At 40.9% G+C, this 22,279-nt stretch overlaps 2 protein-coding genes across 3 annotated transcripts in view; both read left to right on the top strand.

Moving 5' to 3' along the window:
• Positions 1–535: 535 nt before the first annotated feature.
• Positions 536–3,092, top strand: DDT (D-dopachrome tautomerase). Its single transcript, XM_080396030.1, has 3 exons — positions 536–671; positions 741–916; positions 1,674–3,092. The coding sequence occupies exons 1-3, from the start codon at positions 564–566 to the stop codon at positions 1,744–1,746; spliced, it is 357 nt and encodes a 118-aa protein (XP_080252156.1). The 5' UTR covers positions 536–563; the 3' UTR covers positions 1,747–3,092.
• A 144-nt stretch (positions 3,093–3,236) lies between these two features.
• CABIN1 (calcineurin binding protein 1) overlaps positions 3,237–22,279 on the top strand; it is a 120,648-nt gene continuing 101,605 nt past the window's right edge. The window contains exons 1-16 of one of the 2 annotated variants that reach the window (XM_080396011.1): positions 3,237–5,535; positions 8,250–8,314; positions 8,728–8,820; positions 9,157–9,270; positions 9,433–9,567; positions 9,829–10,009; positions 10,960–11,089; positions 12,809–12,958; positions 14,487–14,770; positions 15,791–15,959; positions 16,404–16,540; positions 16,922–17,139; positions 18,984–19,062; positions 19,308–19,495; positions 20,732–20,881; positions 21,615–21,809. In XM_080396011.1, coding sequence (XP_080252137.1) covers positions 8,312–8,314; positions 8,728–8,820; positions 9,157–9,270; positions 9,433–9,567; positions 9,829–10,009; positions 10,960–11,089; positions 12,809–12,958; positions 14,487–14,770; positions 15,791–15,959; positions 16,404–16,540; positions 16,922–17,139; positions 18,984–19,062; positions 19,308–19,495; positions 20,732–20,881; positions 21,615–21,809 — 2,226 coding nt within the window. In that variant the 5' untranslated portion in view covers positions 3,237–5,535; positions 8,250–8,311. The other variant, XM_080396010.1, reaches the window with a different exon arrangement.

Consider the following 22,279-nt stretch of genomic DNA (forward strand, 5'->3'; position numbering starts at 1 on the left):
CCGGAGCCCTGCGAGGGGCTGGCCCAGGGCGAGGGGCGGCGAGGGGGGTGCGACCCCCGTGTCGCTGCGGGCGGACCCGGAGTCACGGGGCCGGGGCAAGGGCCCCGTTGCCGGCCGCGGAGGCGGGGCCAGGCCGGGGCGGAGCGGAGCCGCGGGGCGGAGCGGAGCCGCGGGGCGGAGCGGAGCCGCGGGGCGGAGCGGAGCCGCGGGGCGGAGCGGAGCCGCGGGGCGGAGCGGAGCCGCGGGGCGGAGCGGAGCCGCGGGGCGGAGCGGAGCCGCGGGGCGGAGCGGAGCCGCGGGGCGGAGCGGAGCCGCGGGGCGGAGCGGAGCCGCGGGGCGGAGCGGAGCCGCGGGGCGGAGCGGAGCCGCGGGGCGGAGCGGAGCCGCGGGGCGGAGCGGAGCCGCGGGGCGGAGCGGAGCCGCGGGGCGGAGCGGAGCCGCGGGGCGGAGCGGAGCCGCGGGGCGGAGCGGAGCCGCGGGGCGGAGCGGAGCCGCGGGGCGGAGCGGAGCCGCGGGGCGGAGCGGAGCCGCGGGGCGGAGCGGAGCCGCGGGGCAGCCGCACCATGCCGTTCCTGGAGCTGGACACCAACCTGCCGGCTGGGCGGCTGCCGCCGGGGCTGGCCCAGGAGCTGTGCGCCGCCGCCGCCGACATCTTGGGCAAGCCGGCCGAGGTGAGCGCCGGGGCGGCGGGGCCGGGGCGGCGGGGCCGGGGCGGCGGCTGACGGGGCCTGTGCCGGCAGCGGGTGAACGTGACGGTGCGGAGCGGGCTGCCCATGGTGCTGGCGGGCTCGGGCGAGCCCTGCGCCCAGCTGCTGGTCTCCTCCATCGGCGTGGTGGGCTCGGCGGAGCAGAACCAGCGGCACAGCGCCCGCTTCTTCGACGTGCTGACGGCACAGCTGGGCCTGGGCCCCGAGCGGTGAGTGCGGCCCGGCCCGGGTCTCGGCCTCGCTCCCTGGGCCCGGGCGCGGGGCGGGGGGGCTCTGCTGGCGGCCCCACGGGGCGCTGAGTTCCGGGAATACATGGAACAGCACCCAGGGGTGCAGGCTTGGGAGTCAGGATGATGAGTAGGTTCCCATGCAGGTCCAAGGCTATTCTTAATGCCCTTGGATGCTGAATCCCAGACACGCGGTGTGGGTCCGGATAAACCCATGGGCTGGCTTGCACTCATTGAACAGTCTGGGAAACGCTGAGAATGAGTAGTTGCAGTTGGTGTAATGGTGCAAAACCTCGTGGGAACTGGTGGAGCTTTGCAGTGGGGCCATCATGTCAAATCCTGGGACAAGGCTGTTCCTGGAGGTAAGCCGTGTCCCACTCTACCCCTCTTCCATGTCACCCCGAGGAGAGAATAGCATTTCCCTGCCTCTTGGGTGCTGTCAAGGTAAATACCCAACAAGATCACGAGCTGCTTGGGTTCTTCCAAAATGGATGAGTATCTCATATAAACAGTGTTGAAATTCAGCCTGCTTTTCAGTTTGTGTGGATGAAGTCTGGCACCTGTTTGTGCCCTCCTTGCACACAACCTATTTTTGCTTCTGTTAAATTAACACTGTGAAGTGTGAGACAGCAAGAGCTTAGTGCAGATTTTCTTGCTCGCTGCAAACTGGGAAGGGATAATATTTAATCATGAAATAATGTTTCCTGTTCACTGCATTTTTGCTCTTATACCCAAAAAGGATTGTCATCCGCTTTTACCCACTGGAGCCCTGGCAGATCGGCAAGAACAGAACAGTCATGACGTTTCTGTGATTCCCTGAGCGGCTGGTTGGAATGACGCAATGGTAAAGACAACCCCAGAGATGACCAGCTCCAACTATCTGCTTGTTTCCTCTTATGATCAAATCTGTGTACCTTTGCACCTTCACTTTTGAAGTATGAATCACTTTTGTCTTTGCATCCTGTGCACTTGGAGCTGAAGAGCAGGGCAGTCAGCTATACTGATTTTACTAAAATAATTCAAAGTCTTTGTTTCAAGCCTGCTTTGTAGCCCAAAGGCGCTCTCACTGCCTATGGCTAAGCCGTTGCAACCTGGTGATGGCCATACACAGGCCTAGACAAAGCTGTCTTGTAGCAGCAAAAAGTTTAATTCCAGAACACGTTTGGCTTTATTGAGGAGCAGAGAGGTTCTGAGGTTTATCCAGATTTTCTCATACTTTGCAAAGCAGAAAGATCCTTTTTTGTTTCTCTGTGGTAGCAGAAGGGTCCCCGGGTGGGTAAGAAGACCTGGAAGTCAAATTCTACTCTTTTCAGGCTCCTCAAAAGGCTCTTCTGGAAAGAGGTGATTATTGAGAGGGAAGTTTATGCATTTACGTCATTATTTGTTTAAGGCTTATGTCAGATCTTGTGCTTTGTGCTGTACCATTGCCACCCTGGTGGCTGCTCCTACAAAATGTTGTCCACAAGATTTTCATAGCTGAATCTTCATGTGCTGATGGCAGCATGTAGTGGAGGGAGTAATTTCTGAAAACTTGCACTGTACCCACAGGAAAATATTTTGAAGGTTCTGCTACTGCCAACTTTAATTCCTGTTACTCACACTTCTGTTCAAAATACTTTTCCTTGCCCCACTGTTACAGGCAGTTTTGGGACAACACAACATCTCACTGTGTTCTGTGGCTGGTGTTTTCAGCTTATTGTCCCTCCAGGGAAGTGTTTTGGGCTTTTAGGACCCATATGCTCCCTCACTTTATAACTGAAATACACACGACATTTTACTACAACAAAAGCATGGTACTTTTTATGTATAATGTTATCTCTGCCTTCCATTGGTAATGAAAACATTTATCAGTTTTCTTTCCACTTTGTGACTTGGTCAGGTTGCAGGCAGGGAGCTCAGAGGAACATGGGAATGCAAGGCTGAAGGGTGCTTCTGTGCTCCTTTGTCATTCTCATTAGTTTTATTTGTTTATGGTTTGCGGTCTCCAGGTTGTTGAAAATATTCCTTCTAATTACCATTTGAAGTTGGTTGTTCCCTATGCAGCACAAACATCTTCTATGTCTGCGAAATCTGTCAGGAATATAATACCAAATACAAATTTGTGTATCGGGCTACGGGGGCTACACCTTATCAAGTTAATAAAATGTATCAAAACCTCTTTTGATAAGTGTCAGTTTATTGGCTTACAGCATTGGGGTTTTGTAGGTCTTTGTGTTTTTGGAGATGGGTATCATGGCTGTGCAGGTCTCTGCTTTCTCAGGAGGTCTCTTCAACAAAAAGTTTTTGAAACTCAGGTAGCAAACAGGTAGGTGAACTGAGTCTGAGACATGCGTGTAAGTCAGGAGTACTCTGTTGCAGGAAAGGGTGAAGCGCCCTGGCTTTGCGAAGGGCTGGGCCAGGTTGAGGTGAATACTCTGAAATGCAGAAAATAATATTGCTTTAATTCTGATCTGCAGATGGCTTATTTCCTCGAAGTCCTTCTACTCACAGACTCTTGCCAAAGGCTTTGTTTTGTTTAGAGAAACCCTGCTCTGTCCTGTGCCCCCGCTCTCCCTTTTTGGGCCATATTTGCCACTGCTAGGTACTGCTTCAGGCTCCATGCCTTCCCCTCACCCCCATCTGCTCCCGATATGGGCTCTTGCCTGGGAGTGACTTTCCCAGCATTGCAGAGCTGAGCAGGAAGAGTTGGGGAAGGAGAGGCAAAGCTTGGAAAGGAGTACGCTGTGCAAAGATGTCAATAAAATGGGTCCTCAGTGTGACTGTCCCACCCATTTCCATGTTGTCTGTGCATTCTGGCATTACCTGACAAAACATCCTAGAATAATACAAAATCACAGTGAAAGTGCCAAGTCAAGAACCATCTTGACAATTTTATGGTGCATGGATTAAGAGCTTTCTTTTATTAGAGCAGTTAAAATACTAATCAAAGGATGAATTGTTTGTCCTTTGGTCTGAGCCAAATGGTACTTTTTTGGTGCTAGGGACTGAGCACAGAATGAGGTTCGGAAAGCCCTACGAGCTTGCAGCTGGCTGTTTTTCTTCATAAGCTGCCCGTGCTGAATATACTTTTTATATTCATGTTGATCTGAAGAGATGGCCTATCTTTTACCCACTGAGCTGATGTTAGATTCGTACAATATCTTAGGGCTCAAGAAGGATACCCTGCAAAGGGGTTATGCAGGTCCCTGAACCCACGCTGCCGCACCCACACAGAAACGAACAGAAGCAGGAAACATTTTCTCAAACCTCTGTTGCTTTTGTTTTGTAGCTGGAGAAAATCAGATATACCACCCTCAGCAACAATGTTACGAAATCCCTTTCCTGTGAATGCCACATGCAAATTGTCTTTCTTCCATGGGATGGAGCCTGCTTGACATCTGGATTTAATATCTCCCAGCTGTGGTAGATCTTTTAACTGTTGCACTGATTCTATAACTTTCCAGGCTTAACCTCCTAAGGTTAACTAGTATTTCTGCTCCCAGGAATGGCCTCTGTTGTTTGAGAACTCTGTATAGGCATTATTTGTAAACTCAAAGGTAACGACTGAATTTTGAACACTCTGTAACCATTTCCCAGGTTCAGACCTTTGAACTGTGGACAATCTTTCCACTTATTTACACAAGAGACGGGCAGTGGGGCCCTGAGCGTGCTGAAGGGCACTACTGACAAAAATATTACGGAATCACGATAGCTTTGGAAGTCATTCTCCAAGCATAACAGTGCGATGCTGCTGTTCATGGCAACCCTGTTGTTAGTGTGTCATGATGGAAAGATGGGTATTATTTTCCCACACAAATGGGGCCCCGGACTCCAAACATTCTGGATGAAGACTGCTAGGGCACTAAATGCTGATTCAGTGAAACGTTTGAGCAGAAGCTTAACCATGTCAGCGTGATGTGACTTGTAACAAGAGGTGGCTTTAAACATGTGGCTATATCCCACAGACAGGCAAGGCCCGCATGTGCCCTTGTCAACCTGGGTCACCTCAGAGGCCGTCCCCACGCGCTGCGGGCACCAGGAGGGCTTGTGCCAGGCTTCAGGTGGCACGCCTTTCCTTTAAGACTTGCTGCAGTACGATCACATTACATTTAAATAAAATGATTTCCACAAGGAGCTGTTGCAGTTGCTTGGCGTGGGTCCCTGCCTCGCATCGTCCTGCTGCCACCGCACAGAACCACCTTCCAGGGGCGTAAAGCCCGTTCCCACCCCCAGTTCGCTTCACGGCGAGTTTTAGGGAAAACCACTGGCTTTGGGATGATTTCCAACCCCATTGGAAAGGGCATCCGGAATTTTTTTCAGCTTCCGGGCACAAGAGGCAGGCTGGGCCCTGTCAGCCCTGGCTGCCCCGCCCGCCTTTGCCCGCCTCCTTATCCTCAGCGTTCCCATTGGCTGTCTGAGGAACGTCAGCTTGGCCAATCGGTAACCCCTTTATTGGCGCGCGGGTCTCCCGGGCCTTGAAGGAGGTTGCCGTGGAGACCGCCGGTTGAGGCCGTGTCTCCGGGGAGCCGCCGCTCGGCTGAGGGAGCCGCGCCGGGGGCCCCGCGGCGGCCGCGCCCCGCCGGCCGGGAGCACCACCGGCATCTCGGGGGCGGCCCTGCGAGGTGAGTGTCCCGTCCGCCCCGGCCCCGTGGAGGGGCCTGAGGGGCTGCCGGGGCTTTGGCCCTGCCCCTGCGCAGCCCGCCGGTGAGGGCTGGGAGAGCCCGGCCCGACGCGGCGGGTTCGCGCCGGCTCCCGTCCACGGAGCCCCGGTCAGCGGCGAACGTGGGTTCCCGCCCGCCCCCGCCTCCTCCCGGCCCCTTGTGCCGCTCTCCGAGCGTTGGAGCCCGGCAAGCGGCGTGAGGGGCGTCCCCGCTCCCCTTCGCGGAAAGGGACCGGGTTTCGGTGAAAACGGCTTTTGCTAAAATGCGGCGGAGGTGGTCTTTACAACGTTAAAAGCAAAACAAAACTCAAGAGTTTTTTTTAAACAAGTATGTATCTGCAGTGTATGGACCCAAGTGTAGCAACAACAACAAAAGCCAGGGCAGCCCGAGTCACTCCCTCTGTTTCCTTTTTGAACGTTGAGAATCCCACAAGCTTTTACTGAGGTAAAAGGATACAAAATTTTGAAGGCAGAAGGCTTTAATGAGGTATTGTTGCCTTTTGAGGATGTTCTCTCCTGTCATAGCCACAGATTTACGGTGAGACACTCTTGTAACTGCAAAAAATCAAACCGGTTTGTAGTACTTCATATTAAAGACTAATTCTTCCCACCTAATTGATGTAGCTACATAGCTGTGTTCCTCTGAAAGTGCTTGTAGTGGCACAATTAATTCCTAGCCATTATGACAGTGTTGTAACTCAGTCCACAGTTAAGTATGCAACCGTGTATGGTGCCTGGTTTAAAAAAAAAAAAATAGAGACGCCTTCCCCCCCCCCCGCCCCCGCCTGACACACCAGTGTAAAAGCTGCACGGAGCAATATTCATGTCCTGATTTTTCAAAAGGATTACACTGTTCTGTTTGCTTGTGCTGTCTCTCAACTTGTGAACATCAGAAAGGAGAGGTGCTAAATACTTGTTACCAACTTTATGTATAAATAAAAAGTAAAACTGAAATTGTTTCCTCACCTTTTTTGTAGTTGTGGTTTCACTGGCAGTCTAACCGCGGAAGTAAACTCTTGACTGTAGTCTCTCTCCTCTTGACTTCCTCTGCTGCTTTAAGCAAGATTTTGTGGATTCAGCAAAATACTTGAGCATGTTTCTGAATATAGGCATATATGTGGGTGAACTTAAAGACACTCATTTAAGTCTCTAATTGATTTGGGGTCACAGGGTCTTACTTGGATGTCATAAGTATCTGCACTTTCTGTCAGAACCTGGGGCATTCAGCGTTTCTGAAAGAGATAATCGTTAATCTCTGTGCATATATTTTCTCCATATGCAAAGTAGATGATGAATCCTTGTCTTGAAAGAGATTTGAGGTTTTATTAATGTTTATTCAGTGACTTGAAGAGAAAAATGCTTTATTGCTGTGCAGTTTTCAGTCTGATTTAGCTGCAACTGAGGAAAGTAAGTAGTGCCTGGGCAAGCAAAACATCATTGCTGAATGAATGAAATTCCAGTCAAAGCATTATTTTCTCTACATGCAGAACTAATCGTGATGATGTATGAGTTAATTCAGCTTATAGTTCAAAACTCCCACTGCTTCCTGCTGTGGTTAATTCTGGACTTACTGTTCTATTAATGTGGTCTCCATTATTAAAGTCTGGTTTTATCCTGTCTTGCATGTGTCATCTTTTTGTTTGAGTTGATAGGAAGGTTTTATCATGTGGCGGTGAAGCTTTTCTAAAGAAGCAGCGCACAACTCTTTTCACGTTTTTTTTTTTTGCCTTTACTAACATGTTTCAAGCAGTTAATGGGATATGTTATGGGTTTAGTTATGATGGAAAATGACTTACAGATCATAAATATGTGTTTTCCCCTTTCAACTTTTTATCAGTGGAAAAAAGATTGGAAATATTAGTATCCTTCCTTCAGAATGTAGAAATACATATGCAGTATCTGTAACTTGTGTTTGCGTTAGAGGTGGTCTGTAGAGGTTGGTCAACATTCCATGTTTGTAACCTGTGTTACAAACACTGGTTTTGTTTTAACAGGGACAGCAGTAATGAAAGCACTTTTAATCAGGAATTTCTAGGTGCAGCAATGGGTTGACCAGCCACTGTGGCCTGCTGCAAAGTCAATCTGACACAGAAAAGCTTCCTTTTTTTTTTTTTTCTTTCCTGTTCTGTAAATATTTCCAAGTGCTGTGGTCTGTAGACATAAGACAGCATTCTGGTTTGTGCTATAGATAAAAGGTGCAGGAAAACTTCCATAAATTTTTTTAAAAGTAACTGAAGATAAACTCATAAGCTATAATGATTCATGTTTATGACATGTCAGAGTATTCAAGAAGCTTTTTTTGTTTTAGCTTTTAGTCATTAAAATTCATGTTGTAATGTTAATATAATGTATGTTCATTAAATATTATGCAGTAATTGACTAACCTTATAGCTGTAATTACATTGCCAATATTTCCACTCCCCTCTTACTGCCAGGACTAGAATCTTGAAAGTCACCCTGGATGTTTTTAACTTTGTATTTTATTCTCTCTCTCTAGTTAAAATTCACTTTAATGTAACTGTTCCTATGTAGCAGGGCAGTTTATCTCTTGGCATGGGGTGGTGGTGACATAGAACAGCTAACTGGCTATTGATTAAAGTATTCCCAGCCTGTCTTTTACTTCTGAATGCGTTCTTTATGGACAAAATAAATATTCTAATCCTGTTTGCTTTCCAGACCTGTTTGTGTTAGGCCCTTTTTCCTAATCCTGGAGAACGACAGTGTGAATAGCTGTGAAAATGGTAAGGGCTTATTGAGATGTTTTGGTAGAAATAAAATTGAAAATTTCCTCTTACCTCATGGCTAAGAATCAATTGACAGAACGAGAACATTGGTGTTGGAGTGATTGTAGTTACTGGTAAATTTAAGAATTTGAAAAAAAATCTGTAATGCACACCCCTGTTCTAGGGAAGCTGTTGCTTGCAAGACACTTGAAATTTTGTTTTTTCCACTGATTTTGGGGGGCAAATTGTTTTGATATTTTATTATTTGCAATTAGTGATGACTAAATTAGTTACAGTTCTTGTATGTAGAGAGATCTTAGTATTGTCCACTTACAAAGTAAAGTTAAAAAAATGAGAAAAATTAAGTTTGCATGGAAACTGGGATACATGTAGATGTAACATTTCTTGTTGCGTCTTGACTGTCATTCTAGATTCGAATTGCAGCACTGAATGCGAGCTCCACAATTGAGGATGACTATGAAGGTACCTTCAAAAGTCATAAGACACAGACAAAGGAAGCTCAAGTAAGTGAACCCACAATTTTCTTAATGCAGTTCTGTCTTGATGAGAATTTTGTCCTACCTTGTTGCAGGGATTGTTCAACCATAATTTTTTGGTTTTATGAAAGTTGTGTTAGTATCTTATTTCTTGAACCCTCCTTGAGCAAGATAAAACGTACATGAGTTATGTTAGGTCAGTAAAGCTAATGTTCTGCAATACAGCCTGGATGTGGACTGTTACATAGCAGAAAGTATTACAAGTGTGAAACCACTGATATTCCTAACAAATACAAGTATATTGTAATAAGTGTATTTTAAAAATTTGCCCGACAAAGTAAGTTCTAATTCTTTAAACCACAGGAAGCAGAAGCTTTTGCTTTGTACCACAAAGCTTTGGACCTTCAGAAACATGACCGATTCGAAGAGTCTGCTAAAGCTTATCATGAGCTGCTTGAGATTCGTCTTCTGCGAGAGGTCGGTGACCTTTAGAGAAAGAAACTATTTTTATTGTATTTAATACTTTATTTCTCATTGGCTAATTAGAAAAGTCAGTGTTATCAACTGGCAAATTATTTGCTGTTCTTTTTACCTATCTAATTTCTAATGCCCATGTTGCATTTATTTTATCATTTCTAGGCAGTTCTTTCTGGTGATGAGAAAGAGGGACTGAAACACCCAGGCTTGATGTTAAAATATTCCACCTATAAAAACCTAGCCCAACTGGCAGCACAACGGGATGACTTAGAGACAGCCATAGAATTTTATTTGGAGGTACAGTACAGCTGAAATAAAACATTGGCTCCTCCATCTTTGCAAAAACTTGCCGAAATACTTATGTACACTTTTCAGTGTACGTGATTTGAATGCATGTCTGAATTCTATATACTTTCTGAGGTTATATGTGATATAACTGGTCCACCATTCAGTCCCCAAATCAGTCACAACCCTGCTGAAAACTAAAGCAGTGCTAATCCCTGTAGACAAGTGGATGTGCATGTCTGAAATGTGAATAATGTTTGTCATGCTTTCTAGGCTGTAATGCTAGACTCTACTGATGTCAACCTATGGTATAAAATCGGTCGTGTGGCAATAAAACTAATCCGCCTACCTTTGGCTCGTCATGCTTTTGAAGAAGGTCTCAGGTGTAATCCTGATCACTGGCCTTGTTTAGATAACCTTATCACAATCTTGTATACACTGAGTGACTACACAAGTAAGTACACTGCACTAAAAAAAATTCTCAAGATAATGTGTAATTTTACATATCAATAAAACATTGTAACAACACAATTGTACAGGGGAAAGTGTACGTTGTGTAAGCAGTACGTTAGGGTATGATAGAGACTTTTACTTCATGATAGTGATTTTTTTTATTTTATGATGAAGTATGCTGTTTTTTATCAGTTCTGGTTACCCTGAAAGTACCTGTGGTCTCTTAGATCAGAGCCTCTGCAAGAAGTTTCCCTGTAGACTGTTCTCTTGCTTTTTGATGTGTGTTGATTTCATCTTTCTAGTCATTTCCAGCTACATAGTTCCAGGATTTGGGTATAAAATGACAGTCTAGTTCATAGCCTAATATGATTAATTGTAGTTACAGCAGTTAATACAACTGACCCTAAGATTTTATATTTGAGTAATATCTAGTGGATGAAGTGATTCAGAGGAAGATTAGGAGAGAAGTTACAAGTTGGCAGAAATGTTGAGTCTGATTCCTTAGGTTTGTCCTACTGGAATGGTCCTAATTCTCTTCACATAACTGCCCACATGAGCAAAAACGTGGGATACATTGCTTGTTACACTAATGGAATCTGCGGTTAAGACAGTTGATAACGTGAAAATGTTAAATGATTATGATTCTGATTTCTTTTGTGCAGGATTGGAGTCTTGAAAGTAAATAAAAGATGTTCTGCAAACTTTGTATTTTTCTGGATATAATACTTGGGAAGACATAATAGGTTATTTTAACTGTAGACGTAATTATTTGACATTTGCTAAGTTATTGGTCTAATTTATCTGAATGTCATATTTAGTTGGAGTTCAGTGGTGTCATATATGTCTAAATATCATATTTAGTGGAATTCAGTGGGCTTCATGGCCCAGAAACGGGAGCTTTTGAATGAACCAGAGCACCCGCTGACCATTCAATTTCTATTTCTCTGTCAGCATGTTTGTACTTCATCTGTAAAGCTCTGGAAAAAGACTGTCTATATAGCAAAGGATTGGTTCTGAAGGAGAAGATCTTTGAGGAGCAGCCTTGCCTCCGGAAAGATTCCTTACGGATGTTCCTCAAATGGTGAATGTCATGTTATAGTGTACACTGCATTTGGAGTGTAATTTCAGGTTTGGGGTAGTTCAGAAAAGCTAGTGAGATGCAATGCTTTAAGCTATAACAATATCTTGCTGACCTGCCTTCTAAATAAGGAATTGATGTTAAGTGTTGGTGCTAATGACAGAATGTTCTTCAGTAATTACTTTTGGAGGGAGGTAGAAAGAGGCAAAAAAGCCATTTGTGCTTCCCACTTATTTTCATACCTAGAGCTGTTGTCATCATCTTCCTTTGTTTTATTTTACTTATTTGCAGCTGATATCTGCAGCATTCATTTTGGTTTATGATTAAAAAAAGCAAAAACAACCAAAAAAAACCCCAAACCCCCACCCAACTGTCCCACATTACTGCTTTTCTAAGCAGTTACAAATTTGTGGCTTGACACAGTTTTCTCTTATCAGTAGGTTTTTAAAGTCTGACATTTTATTAACAAATGAATAGTCAGAAAGACTGTATGTTTCATTAGTACCTGAGATGCAGAAATTCTTAGTTTATTAAACTTTCAGACTACTACAACTCTGAAAATATTTCGCAATATTATGTATGAGATTTTATTCTTTTATTATTACAGTTTTTATTGCAGTATGTAAAACTGTCATTAAAAGCTTGGTGTCATGTAGCTCTACAAAGTATACTGTTTCATTCTGGGTGGATTTTATAGTATTGAGTGGGTAGGAGGAAAGTGGGAAAAGGAAGTAGAGACCTGTAAAATTTACAGGTTCTGTCTTAAGTTAACTGATCATTCAGCATCAGAGCTGCTTCTGATACTGTAATATGTTGCTATGATGGTCAGCAGAATTCAAGGAAGAAGTTAAGTTCTTAGTTTAATTACAGTTCGGTCTCACTGAGTATCGTAATAGCTTCATGTGCTATAGCATCAGTACCCTTTGTAAGGTGTATGTGGTAAATGGAAGTGGAACATGCATCCTTCAGTTATGCAATAAATCCGTCAAAACCATGTTTAACATTTTAGACTACTGTACTCTGACATCTAAAATGCAAAAATACAGAACACTTAGAAGATATAAAAGGGATAACGTAAATTTTAAGGCTCTAGGATTCTATGTATAGCAGTAAATTCTTAGCAGAAAGTCCTATTTAATTACAGAGACCCTGATTTATTAAGCTGCCTTAGATCTGGCTCTTAAAATGAGTTGCATGCTGAATTAAGCCAAGGCTTTTTGATTCTTGTTTTTTGTTTCTAGATTGTGAGATCTCTGAAGAAGTGGCTAATTTTTCACTTTCAAAAATTCATTCCTAGACTAAGACTACACAATTCCCAACTACAAATTTTATTTCTGATTACATGAATTCCTCAAAATAGCACTTTTGAAATGACAAGAATTTCTCAGCCATACAATTTCATTCTGAACCAAAAACTTCTGTCGCAGAAAGAAGATAAAACCTCCTTTCCTTTAATTTCTTAGTGTTTGGAAAGCAGAATAGGAAAATCTCCCTTTTCCTTTTAATTTTTAAGGCAGAACAAAGATTTCAGATGGTGAACACTTCTATGTATATGCTATAAAATTTGTAAAATAATGTTATTTGAATGCCTGTTTTAACACTGTTTACTTCTGTTACGTTATAGGAAGATTTCAAATGAATCTCCCAAAAAAACCTAAAGAACAAAAAACCCAAACAACAAACAAAAACTTTAACTTGTCTTCATTTCTTGTTATTTCTTAGTGACATGTCTATCCATAATGTAAATGTGAGTGCAGCTGAAACAGGAAGAATCATAGATGAAGCACTGGAGCTACGTAAGAAAAGACAGGCTTTGCTAGTGCGTGAGAGAGAACCAGACCTCAGGCTGGTCCAGGCCATTCCCTTTTTCACGTATGTCTTTATATTTTCTCTTTTTAAAAGGTTCCTCTGGATACGAGAATTATTTACTTTTTTTTAAAAAAGGGGGGGGGTGGGAGAGTAAATATCTATAGTGAAAAATAAGAAAGAATTTGAAAAACAGAGGACGTTAGTTAAACCCCTACAAACAGTTAAGAAAACATGGCCTTGGAGGAAGGGATAGACACCATAAAAACGTCAAGCTGGGGCACAATAAGATAAGCTCAAGAGAAACCAAAGTTAATAAGGCTAAACAGAAAATTATTTGAACCGTGTGTGAACTACTCTAAGTAGCATACTAAAAGATCCACCCTTGAGCAGAGAGAGCTCCCTAACCCAGACCCTTCCCTGCTAAAAAAAAGAATGCTGTACCTCTAAATGGAGACAAGAGCCAATGAGAATTGTGTGACTAAATGTAATTATAAAGAATAGTTCAAAATGTATAAAACGTTTTACGATGTGTTAAGATGTGTGCTAGCTTTGTGGATTTACCGCCTAGCACCCATCTCTGTGCAGACATGCAGTAAACAAATACCTCTTCTGTGGATCGGCTCTTGCATACTAGGTGAAGAACCTAGTTTTGGGATAATGCTCTGAAGCCACTTATGGTGACTACTGTGTTGCACTTCAGATTTTTTTGGAACACTTATTTTTTGCTTATAAAAACAAACAACAGCACACACACCCCCACCCCCCCGGTGTTTTCATATTTTAGGTGTTTATAGGTTGTTTTGGTGAGTTCATGATTTTAGCATAAGCCCCATATCTGTCAGTTTTCAATGTTTGAATTAAAACCAGTGATGTAAAAAAAAAAAAATTAACTAAGAATGATTTGGCAGCTGACTGTAGTATTGGATTTTTCTTATATGACTAGTTTGTATATGAACCTCAAATAAGTTTAGCTTTTTAAAAAAGGTTTTTACTATTGGGATAATGGAAACTTTGAAAAAAATTAACAGTTCTTTATTTGCAGCAAGATATAAGGATACTAATAAATTGTTATTTATGTCTTTATTAAGGCATAAAGGATTGGGCTTTGGTTCGGTTTTTTTAGTGCATGTTTTTCTGGAATATTAATGTACTCTGCATGTAGGTCCTGTTGCAGAGAAGTTGCTTCTACTTGTGGATAAGGGTGAGATTTTTTTTTATTGCTGTTGACTGAATGCAGAACCTGAAAAAGTTTCTGTTGACACTTCTTTTTTTAGGGTTCAATATAGAATAAATTCCTCAGCGTTTTGTAAGATTAGCACATTATTGACTCCCATTTCCTTCCTGCTGCAACCAATTCACCAGTTTCCTCTGAAAACTTTTGCCTGCTGCCACATGTTGTTCTTGTTTTCTGAAGTGGTGTATTCTATTTTGACACTGAAATACGTATTTCTCTCCCACTGAAAATCTGCTCTTGCTACCTCTAAGCTATTGGCGAAAAACGGTGTTGAATGGGGTTAGGTTTGTAAATATAATTTAGAAGATAATGTGACAAGGATTAATGGTTGTGATGCCGTTGTGTTTCCACGTGCAGGTGGAAGTGTTTAGGAGAAGCTTTACTTGCCATGTATCACCACCTCACAACTTGTGATCCTCCTCGACCCAGTCTGGGAAAGAGAATTGATCTCTCAGAATACCGAGACCCAGTTCAACATTTGATTCTTTCTCCTACCTCTACTCCTGTCAGTGTTATTCAGCCAACTCCTGTCAGCACTAATCCAGTGGTGACAATGCCAGATCCTGTGTTACCTTATACTCCAACGACACCCAGCTTTCCAAGTCACAGTCAGAATTCATTGGAACCGGGAGCTACTGTAGGTGAGCAAGGTACTTCAGTCTAAGATCCAAGCTATCTTTCCTGTTTATTTGGGTATTGAAAGCACTACAAAATTAATCAGGAAATGCTGTCTTTAAACTGCATGTTGGTGGATTCAGAACTTTGCAGCATATATATAACATCTTGTAGAAAAAGTGGAGCTCTATAAAATTGTGTTAACCCTTCACATTAGGAAAGGAAGGCCACCTAAACTGCCTGAAAACAATTGGTTCCTGACTAAGACAAAGGACATAGGGTTAGGACAGTGGACTTACTTTCCTATATAATGGAATTGAGTCAGGTTGATTAGTTGTTCTTAATTGTTACTCCAGTGCAGGAGTATATAACCTCTTCTGGTTTTGTGTTACTGCCTCATACTTCAGTCTTTAAGATTAGAAGAGCCATGGCTCTGTTCCAGCAGCAGTGCATATCAAGCTTTTAATGTTGTGAAGAATCTTGACCTCCTTTGAATGAATGATCTGTTATAGAAAAAGATAACTGTATTATTTTTCTGCTCACATGTAACTTTAAGAACCTGAGAGAACCAAGCTGTCAGCTGTATTTATTTGAAATCTGTAGCAAGAGGTTTGAATATTGTATGCTGTAGCTGTATATGTATTTACATGTCTAAAACTATCAAGGAGTTATCAGTATTTTGTTGCTATTTATGGGAATTTACAGGTGTTTCTGGAGTTAAAGGCAGACTCCTCTGATTCCCATTTCAAAAGCCTCTTCAAGACTAATGAATAACAAAATGCAGAATTTACAGTAAGTCTGCTTCTTGGGTCAGATCAACATTATTATGCAAAGTACCATAGCCAGTTTATATAGTGATTTTTTTTTTAATTATTTTTACATTTTGGCAGTGTCTTCAGAAGGAAACCAATGAATCTCAAGTGTTGGTGTAGCATAAAATAAATTGTCACCCACAAATGATTTTTTTTTTTAAATAATTATCCACTTTTTGTTTGATGATTTAACCAGTCAGTATCTTTTTCTTTTCTTTTAAATTCTGTTTCTAGGTGACATATCTGCAGGTGATAAATCTAAGAAAGGTGTGAAGCGAAGGAGAATTACAGAAGATAGTGGTGAAACAGCAAAAAGGAGATCTGCTAGAGTCCGGAACACCAAGTGTAAAAAAGAGGAGAAGGTTGACTTTCAAGAGCTGTTGGTGAAATTCCTTCCTTCCAGGTACTGTACAGCAATAACTTAGATTATGAGAGTGTCAAGAGCTAAGTAGAAGAAGCTGTTTGGGGTTTTGTTTGATATCCCCCAACCTTAAAGCCACAAGACTCATGTTATTTTTTGAAGCAGATGCGATGCGTTGTCCTCTTGTAAATGTAATAAAACTGTTGTTAGTGAAAATTACTAAAAACTAATTGAAAAATAAGAAAGCTTTTATTAATGTGAGATTGAATTAGAGGAAAATACAGACATCAAAATGGATAAGATAGATAAACAAGGTAGTCTTCATTTGGGCAAAATTTGGGAACTGGAGGTAAGCTTGAGTTTACCTCAGTTCATGAACTTCCACTGTTAAATATGCACAGCATGCCATCGTTAGGTTTCACTTGCTAGTGAAAGAAAGAACGAGGATTTTGTTGATATTTTAGGTTTTGTCCCCCTTTCACACAGATTGAGGAAACTGGATCCAGAGGAGGAGGAGGACCCTTTCAATAACTATGAGGTACAGTCAGAGGTCAAAGAGGAGAATTTCCAGCATGTTGGACCACATAGAATGTCATTTGATTCTACAACATTTATGGAATCTGGTAAGGATTTCATTATAACCCCCAGTCCTCCTCTATTGTTTCTTCCATATTGTATGCTTTATTTTCTGTATTTTCGTGTCATATCTAGAAGGTCACAGAAGTATACATTATTTTAAAAGGTATAATTTTATGGCATAGAAATATCTTGGTAACAGGTGTGATTTTTTTAAGTCTTAGGAAATGCTTAATTACTGTGTGCATCTATTATGTGGGGTTTCCCATTTAAACAGATTGGAATACAGTAACTTAATTTTGCATTTATACAGCACAGGAAAACTGCTGCAAGATTAGTGCATAAAACACTGTTGAAGCCTATTTATTTCAGGTTATAGTCTGCCTTGACCTTAAATGTGTATGGCTTTGTGTTTATCTGCTTTCTAGAAAAACAGGATGTTCATGAATTCCTGCTGGATAACCTGAACAATGGTGGGATCTTGGAGCTTATGATGAGATATCTAAAAGTCATCAGCCAAAAGTTCTTAGTGAAGTGGCCTCCTGGCTTGTGTGAGGTGGTCCTTAGTATCTATAATAGCTGGAGAAAGCATAGTAGTAGTCTTCCCAATCCATTACTGAGGGACTCAAGTAATCAGCATATCAAGGTAATGAAACACTTTTCCTTATACTTCTACTTGCTGCTGTGTTGCTTTCTGTGTACCAAAAGTATCTAACTGAAATGTAGCCATCAGATGCAGGTTCTACTTAGCTCTTGTCTGGGGAGCTGCTTGTCCTAGCTGTTGCACATGTCATGAGCTGTGGGATACTTCAGCTCATGTAACTGTTCCTGAGCTCCTGAACGTATCTGGGTGATGCTGTGTATACCCTACACGTAATATGTGTGTGTATATATACACACACGTACAGATGTAATATAAATACTATAGATGTAAATACAGTTTACTACTTTACTCTGTTGTTGCTCTTTCTCTTTCTTCCCTCCCTTTGCTTCTGATATGACACAAAGTTTTATTTTGTCATCAGGTGAGTAGAGAGGCTGTTCTGTTCATATTGGCTGATTGAGGGTCAGCATATCTGCTCCAAATAGACTGAATACAGTGTAGTTTTAAAATAACCTGCAATTTAAGTGAAAAACCACACCCAAACCACCAACAAGCCCAAACCAACCCCACCACCCTGATGTCACCATTTTATTACCTTTATAAATCTGTGGACTTCACAAATGCAAACAGAAAAAATGGTAAGTTTAGTAAATTAATGTTAAACTGGGTGACACAAGATGATACTTCTTGAATTATAAAACCGGTACTGATACTTCTTGTCCACTGAACCTGCCAACGTTATCTTTTCAATGTTAGCAATGCTTGTTCATTTGGAGAGTTACTTGCCTTTGGTATGACTGCAGTTTGAAATTTTTTTTTTCATAGTAACAGTGTTTCTACTTTTTTGCAAATGAAAAATTAATTCTGAAAACTATGTTCCATTGACTTTACAAAACAAATGCAAGTATCACTATGTAGCAGATGTTAAATTTTTATACATCCTGTGACTTTGGTATTTCTGTATATTTTTCGTATATACACACCCTTTTTTAAACAAACGTAAATATATTTGTAAATGTATTCCCTTGGTTCTCATTATGACTGCATAACTGCTTGCTTGTATGGAAAATTTTAAAAGTCAACAATTTGTAGCTATACTATTAACAGTCCCTGTCCTCATGCTTGTCTATTATTTTTCATACTTTAATTTATTTTAATTTGCAAGCTATCCTGAATGTAATAATTTGGGTTCTTAAAATTGTGAAGAGCTGTTCTGGTAATGTATGCAGACTTTTGAACCTTTTCATAAGTATGTGTTTTTTACAGCTGGACCTGTTGCCCTTATTCGTATGAATTTAATCAGAAAGTAGTATATCCTTCACTACACAAAACTACCTGGCAGAGATCTGCGATGATGTGATTTTTAATATACTTCTGAACTTTATCCAGCAAGGATTAATAAGCTGATAAGACTAGAGAACATACTCAGTTTTGTGGAGATAAATACTGAAAAAGTTATAGGATATACTCTTTATTTCTCAGATATCAGTAATTTTATTGTATTCTGGAAACATGCTTTTAGCGTGATTGAGCAATTTGATACAGTTTTATTTCAGCCAGATAAAAAAATAAGGATGTCACGTTTTTCTAACATCAGGCAATGCTGTTCTCACTAGCTTCTTTTATGAGCTGAGATTTAAATTTTTTTTAATGCTTCTTCTAAGTGTTGTTTTGTTTTGTGTCTGTTGATTTGTAAATGCTATTATACACCTTTAGGCAGGGGAAGAAGTAGTTATAGATTGGGAATAGAAATCCCAAGAGGACAAGTTGAAGATTTTCTTTGAAGTAAATCGCAAATTTGTGTGTGGGTTTTGGTGTTTTTTTTCTTCTTTTAATGAATTTCTTCCTATATATTCTTCTTTGATATCTCCATACTTTTTCTGAAGGATATGATGTTGATGAGCCTTTCTTGCATGGAACTGCAGTTAGATCAGTGGCTACTGACAAAAGGGAAGAGCTCTACAGGTGAGAACTGGACGTTACTTTCTTCAGACTCTAAAAGCACTCAAGGTGTATGAAGACATGTTTCCAGGAATTAATTGGAATTTGGAGCTATATTTTCTTAATTAATGTCTTTCAGATCTGTATTTTATTGGTCTACCAATTGTTTGCCTTAAAGTAGATCAATACTTTTGAAATACGAGTATATGGGAATTTTTGTCATGGGATGCTAGTAACTTTATGATAAAATGTAATCAATTGATTTGCAGTTTCTCCACGAAATTGCCCTGCTGCCTCTGTGAATGGGAAGTTTGGTCCTGACTTCCCAGGGACTCATTTCTTGGGAGACCTGTTGCAGCTGTCATTTGCGTCTTCACAGCGAGATTTATTTGAGGAAGGCTGGATGGAGTTTGTCACTCGAGTGTATTGGCTGAAAGCTCGCTTTCTAGCACTCCAGGTTTGTTTTACTTTTGATTTAACAAATAAAACTTTTCTCAAATTAAAATCAATGTTGTTCAGAGATGCCACAGGTGATTTGGGAATCTCGGCTCATTCAAGCGTGCCAATAGAACTGGTTCAAAACATAGTTATTTCATTTTACTTTTTAATATAATTAACTATCCTAAGGGTAGAGGTGAAGATGAAATAGGAGGTCTAGCATGCTATGCTAATATTCAGGTATGTTTAATACATAAGTCTTTGTTAAAATTAGTTCATGTTCAGCCTAAAAAAATTTCATATTTGGCTCAAAGTTATTTGGAGTAGTACTGTGTAGCTGCAGAACATGGATTTTTTGGGGACCTGGACTAGCGGATACTATCAAAGTCCCAGACAGTCCAAAATGCAGCTTTCAACTGAAGCAGTCTGTGTGTTTAATTACTCTCCCCTCTGCTTTTTCAAGGTAGCGTGATTCTTCTTTTGGAGACATTTAAGATAATATGCAGATTTTGAAGAGAGGGTTTTAAACCTATCATTAAGGGAATAATTTGAAAGGAATGTTATTTGATCCCAGACTTTATTTTCCCCTCCAAGTGTTGCTTCCTCAGGACATCAAAGAATTTGTTTATGCATCAATTATGTTTAGGTCAATTGTCCACTAATAATGCGAGTCAGTTTCATAAGTGTGAGCTAACCAGTTCCTTCCATTTTTATTTTTTGCCCCTAAGCATGAGAGTTCCTATGTGGCCACTGCCATTTTTCCTTTAGATATAGAGTTATATTTTGCCTGTGCAGCTTGCATTCCTCTCCTGACCGACCAACTTCAGTATCTACTTCATTTGGACAGAGGGAATAGAATGCATTCACTTGGTAAAATATAAGAATACTTTTTAACTTAGTGTCTTTATTTGCAGAAATGGAAGAGTTATTTCTAGAGCTTTACTCTTCCATGTTTTTAAAGGAAGGGGATTTTATCAATCCAAATGAATTTTTCAAATTTATGCAAGCTGAATTCTATTTCTCTGGTTTATTTTGCCTGTTATTGAAGTCACTGGTAAGATACAGTGCCTTTTTTTTTATTTTTTAATTTGAGATTAACCATTGGATTTGTTTTTTATTTGGAATGATATGCAGTAATCACACTGACAGTGCCTACATTGAATTTAAACATTTTCTACATGCTTTAGAAACCCTTGCTGCAGACAGAATCAAGGTGGGTTTTTTTGTTTGTTTTTCCTCTGTACTGTTTCTGTAGGGAGACATGGAACAGGCACTTGAAAACTATGATATCTGCACTGAAATGCTACAGAGCTCCACTACAATGCAAGCTAAGGCTGGCAATGAATGCAGCATCGTAATACGGTTACCTAATCTACATGTTGATTCTGTTGTTTCTTTAGAAGAGGTAAGAATTAGTTTGCAGTTGTTTTCTCCCCACTCCATCCCTCCCAATTTCAAATGTCATCTATGCATTAGTTCTTCTGTGATGGAAGCTTACTGTATCTGTCCTAGAATTTTTTGAAGAGTGAAAGGACAAGTTCATAATTTAATGTCAAGGCCATCATCTTCTTTTCAAAAAGACATCTTTTGGATCTGTTGGTCCTGTACAACTTAAGATTGCTTTTATGCAAAATAGAAATATTAGAGCAGCTGCATGTAGAACAGTAGATTATTAGACTACTGTTTTATTATCTTTTCTTAAACGTAAATTTCACATTTGCTTAAATGAGCTCTTTGCTTCAGGAGTCTGTTTTTCACATAACAATTTGCATTTTAAACAAAGAGATACCCATCTTCTTTCTATTGCTGTTTTGGGGGATGAACTCCAACACAGGAGATGCCATCTTCACTTTGAAGTCCATCTGATGGATGTATTCTTGCAGTGTAGAAATGTGTGGGTTTGGGATTTAAGGCAAAAAAAGTTTAAAATCATTATAGCACTAAAGTCATATTATATAATAATTAAAATCTGTGGAATGAGTGAAGTGTTGCATAGTAGGTGTTTTCTTCCTGGTTTATATTCCTGAATGTAGCTGTGGAGTTCATATAGCTTTACAGCTAAACTGCTAGGGGAAATGTCAGTGCTCAAATGTATTTGAAGACAAAAAGTTGGATTGTGTCATCTGTGATGTTTGCAGATTGAAAAGAACCTAAAATCTCTGGAGAGATGCCAGTCTTTGGAAGAGATACAGCGACTGTATGAGGCAGGGGATTATAATGCAGTGGTGCATCTGCTTCGCCCAACATTATGCTTTAATGGTTATGGCAGAGCAAAACATCTGGAATTTGTAACATCCATACCAGAGAGACCAGCACAGCTGCTTCTCCTACAGGTTTGTTTTATTTCTTAAAATTTTTTTTTAGTAGGATATTAGGACTTATTCCTGAAAACAAGATCAAAGGATTTCTAGAGTGGGTGTTAATGGTTAATGAGCCTTATTTACAAAGCAAAACTAATAAATAGCTTTGACATCATCAGCAATACACCAGCTTTTGCTAACTGAGAATGTGGCTAAAAGTATAAGATATCTGAAGCCTGCCTGAAATGGCCAGAAAATTTGAGTAAACTTGAATCATTTGCAGAGAGATCTTGTGGGTGGATTCATGCTATCTGCACCTGCTGTGAATACTTCCTGCTTTTGTTTATGTTGACTATATGGTAATTTACAATGATTCTGAAACTTAAAAGTTATCTAGCATATGTATGATTTTTATGATGTAGTGCATCTGTCCTGCATGAGTGACAAACTGTTGATAGGTAGATTCAGTATAATTGCTACAGATTTAGTCGATTTGACACTAT

This window comes from Falco punctatus, assembly GCF_963210335.1.
Source record: "Falco punctatus genome assembly, chromosome: 1".
In the NCBI taxonomy this organism is placed as follows: domain Eukaryota; kingdom Metazoa; phylum Chordata; class Aves; order Falconiformes; family Falconidae; genus Falco; species Falco punctatus.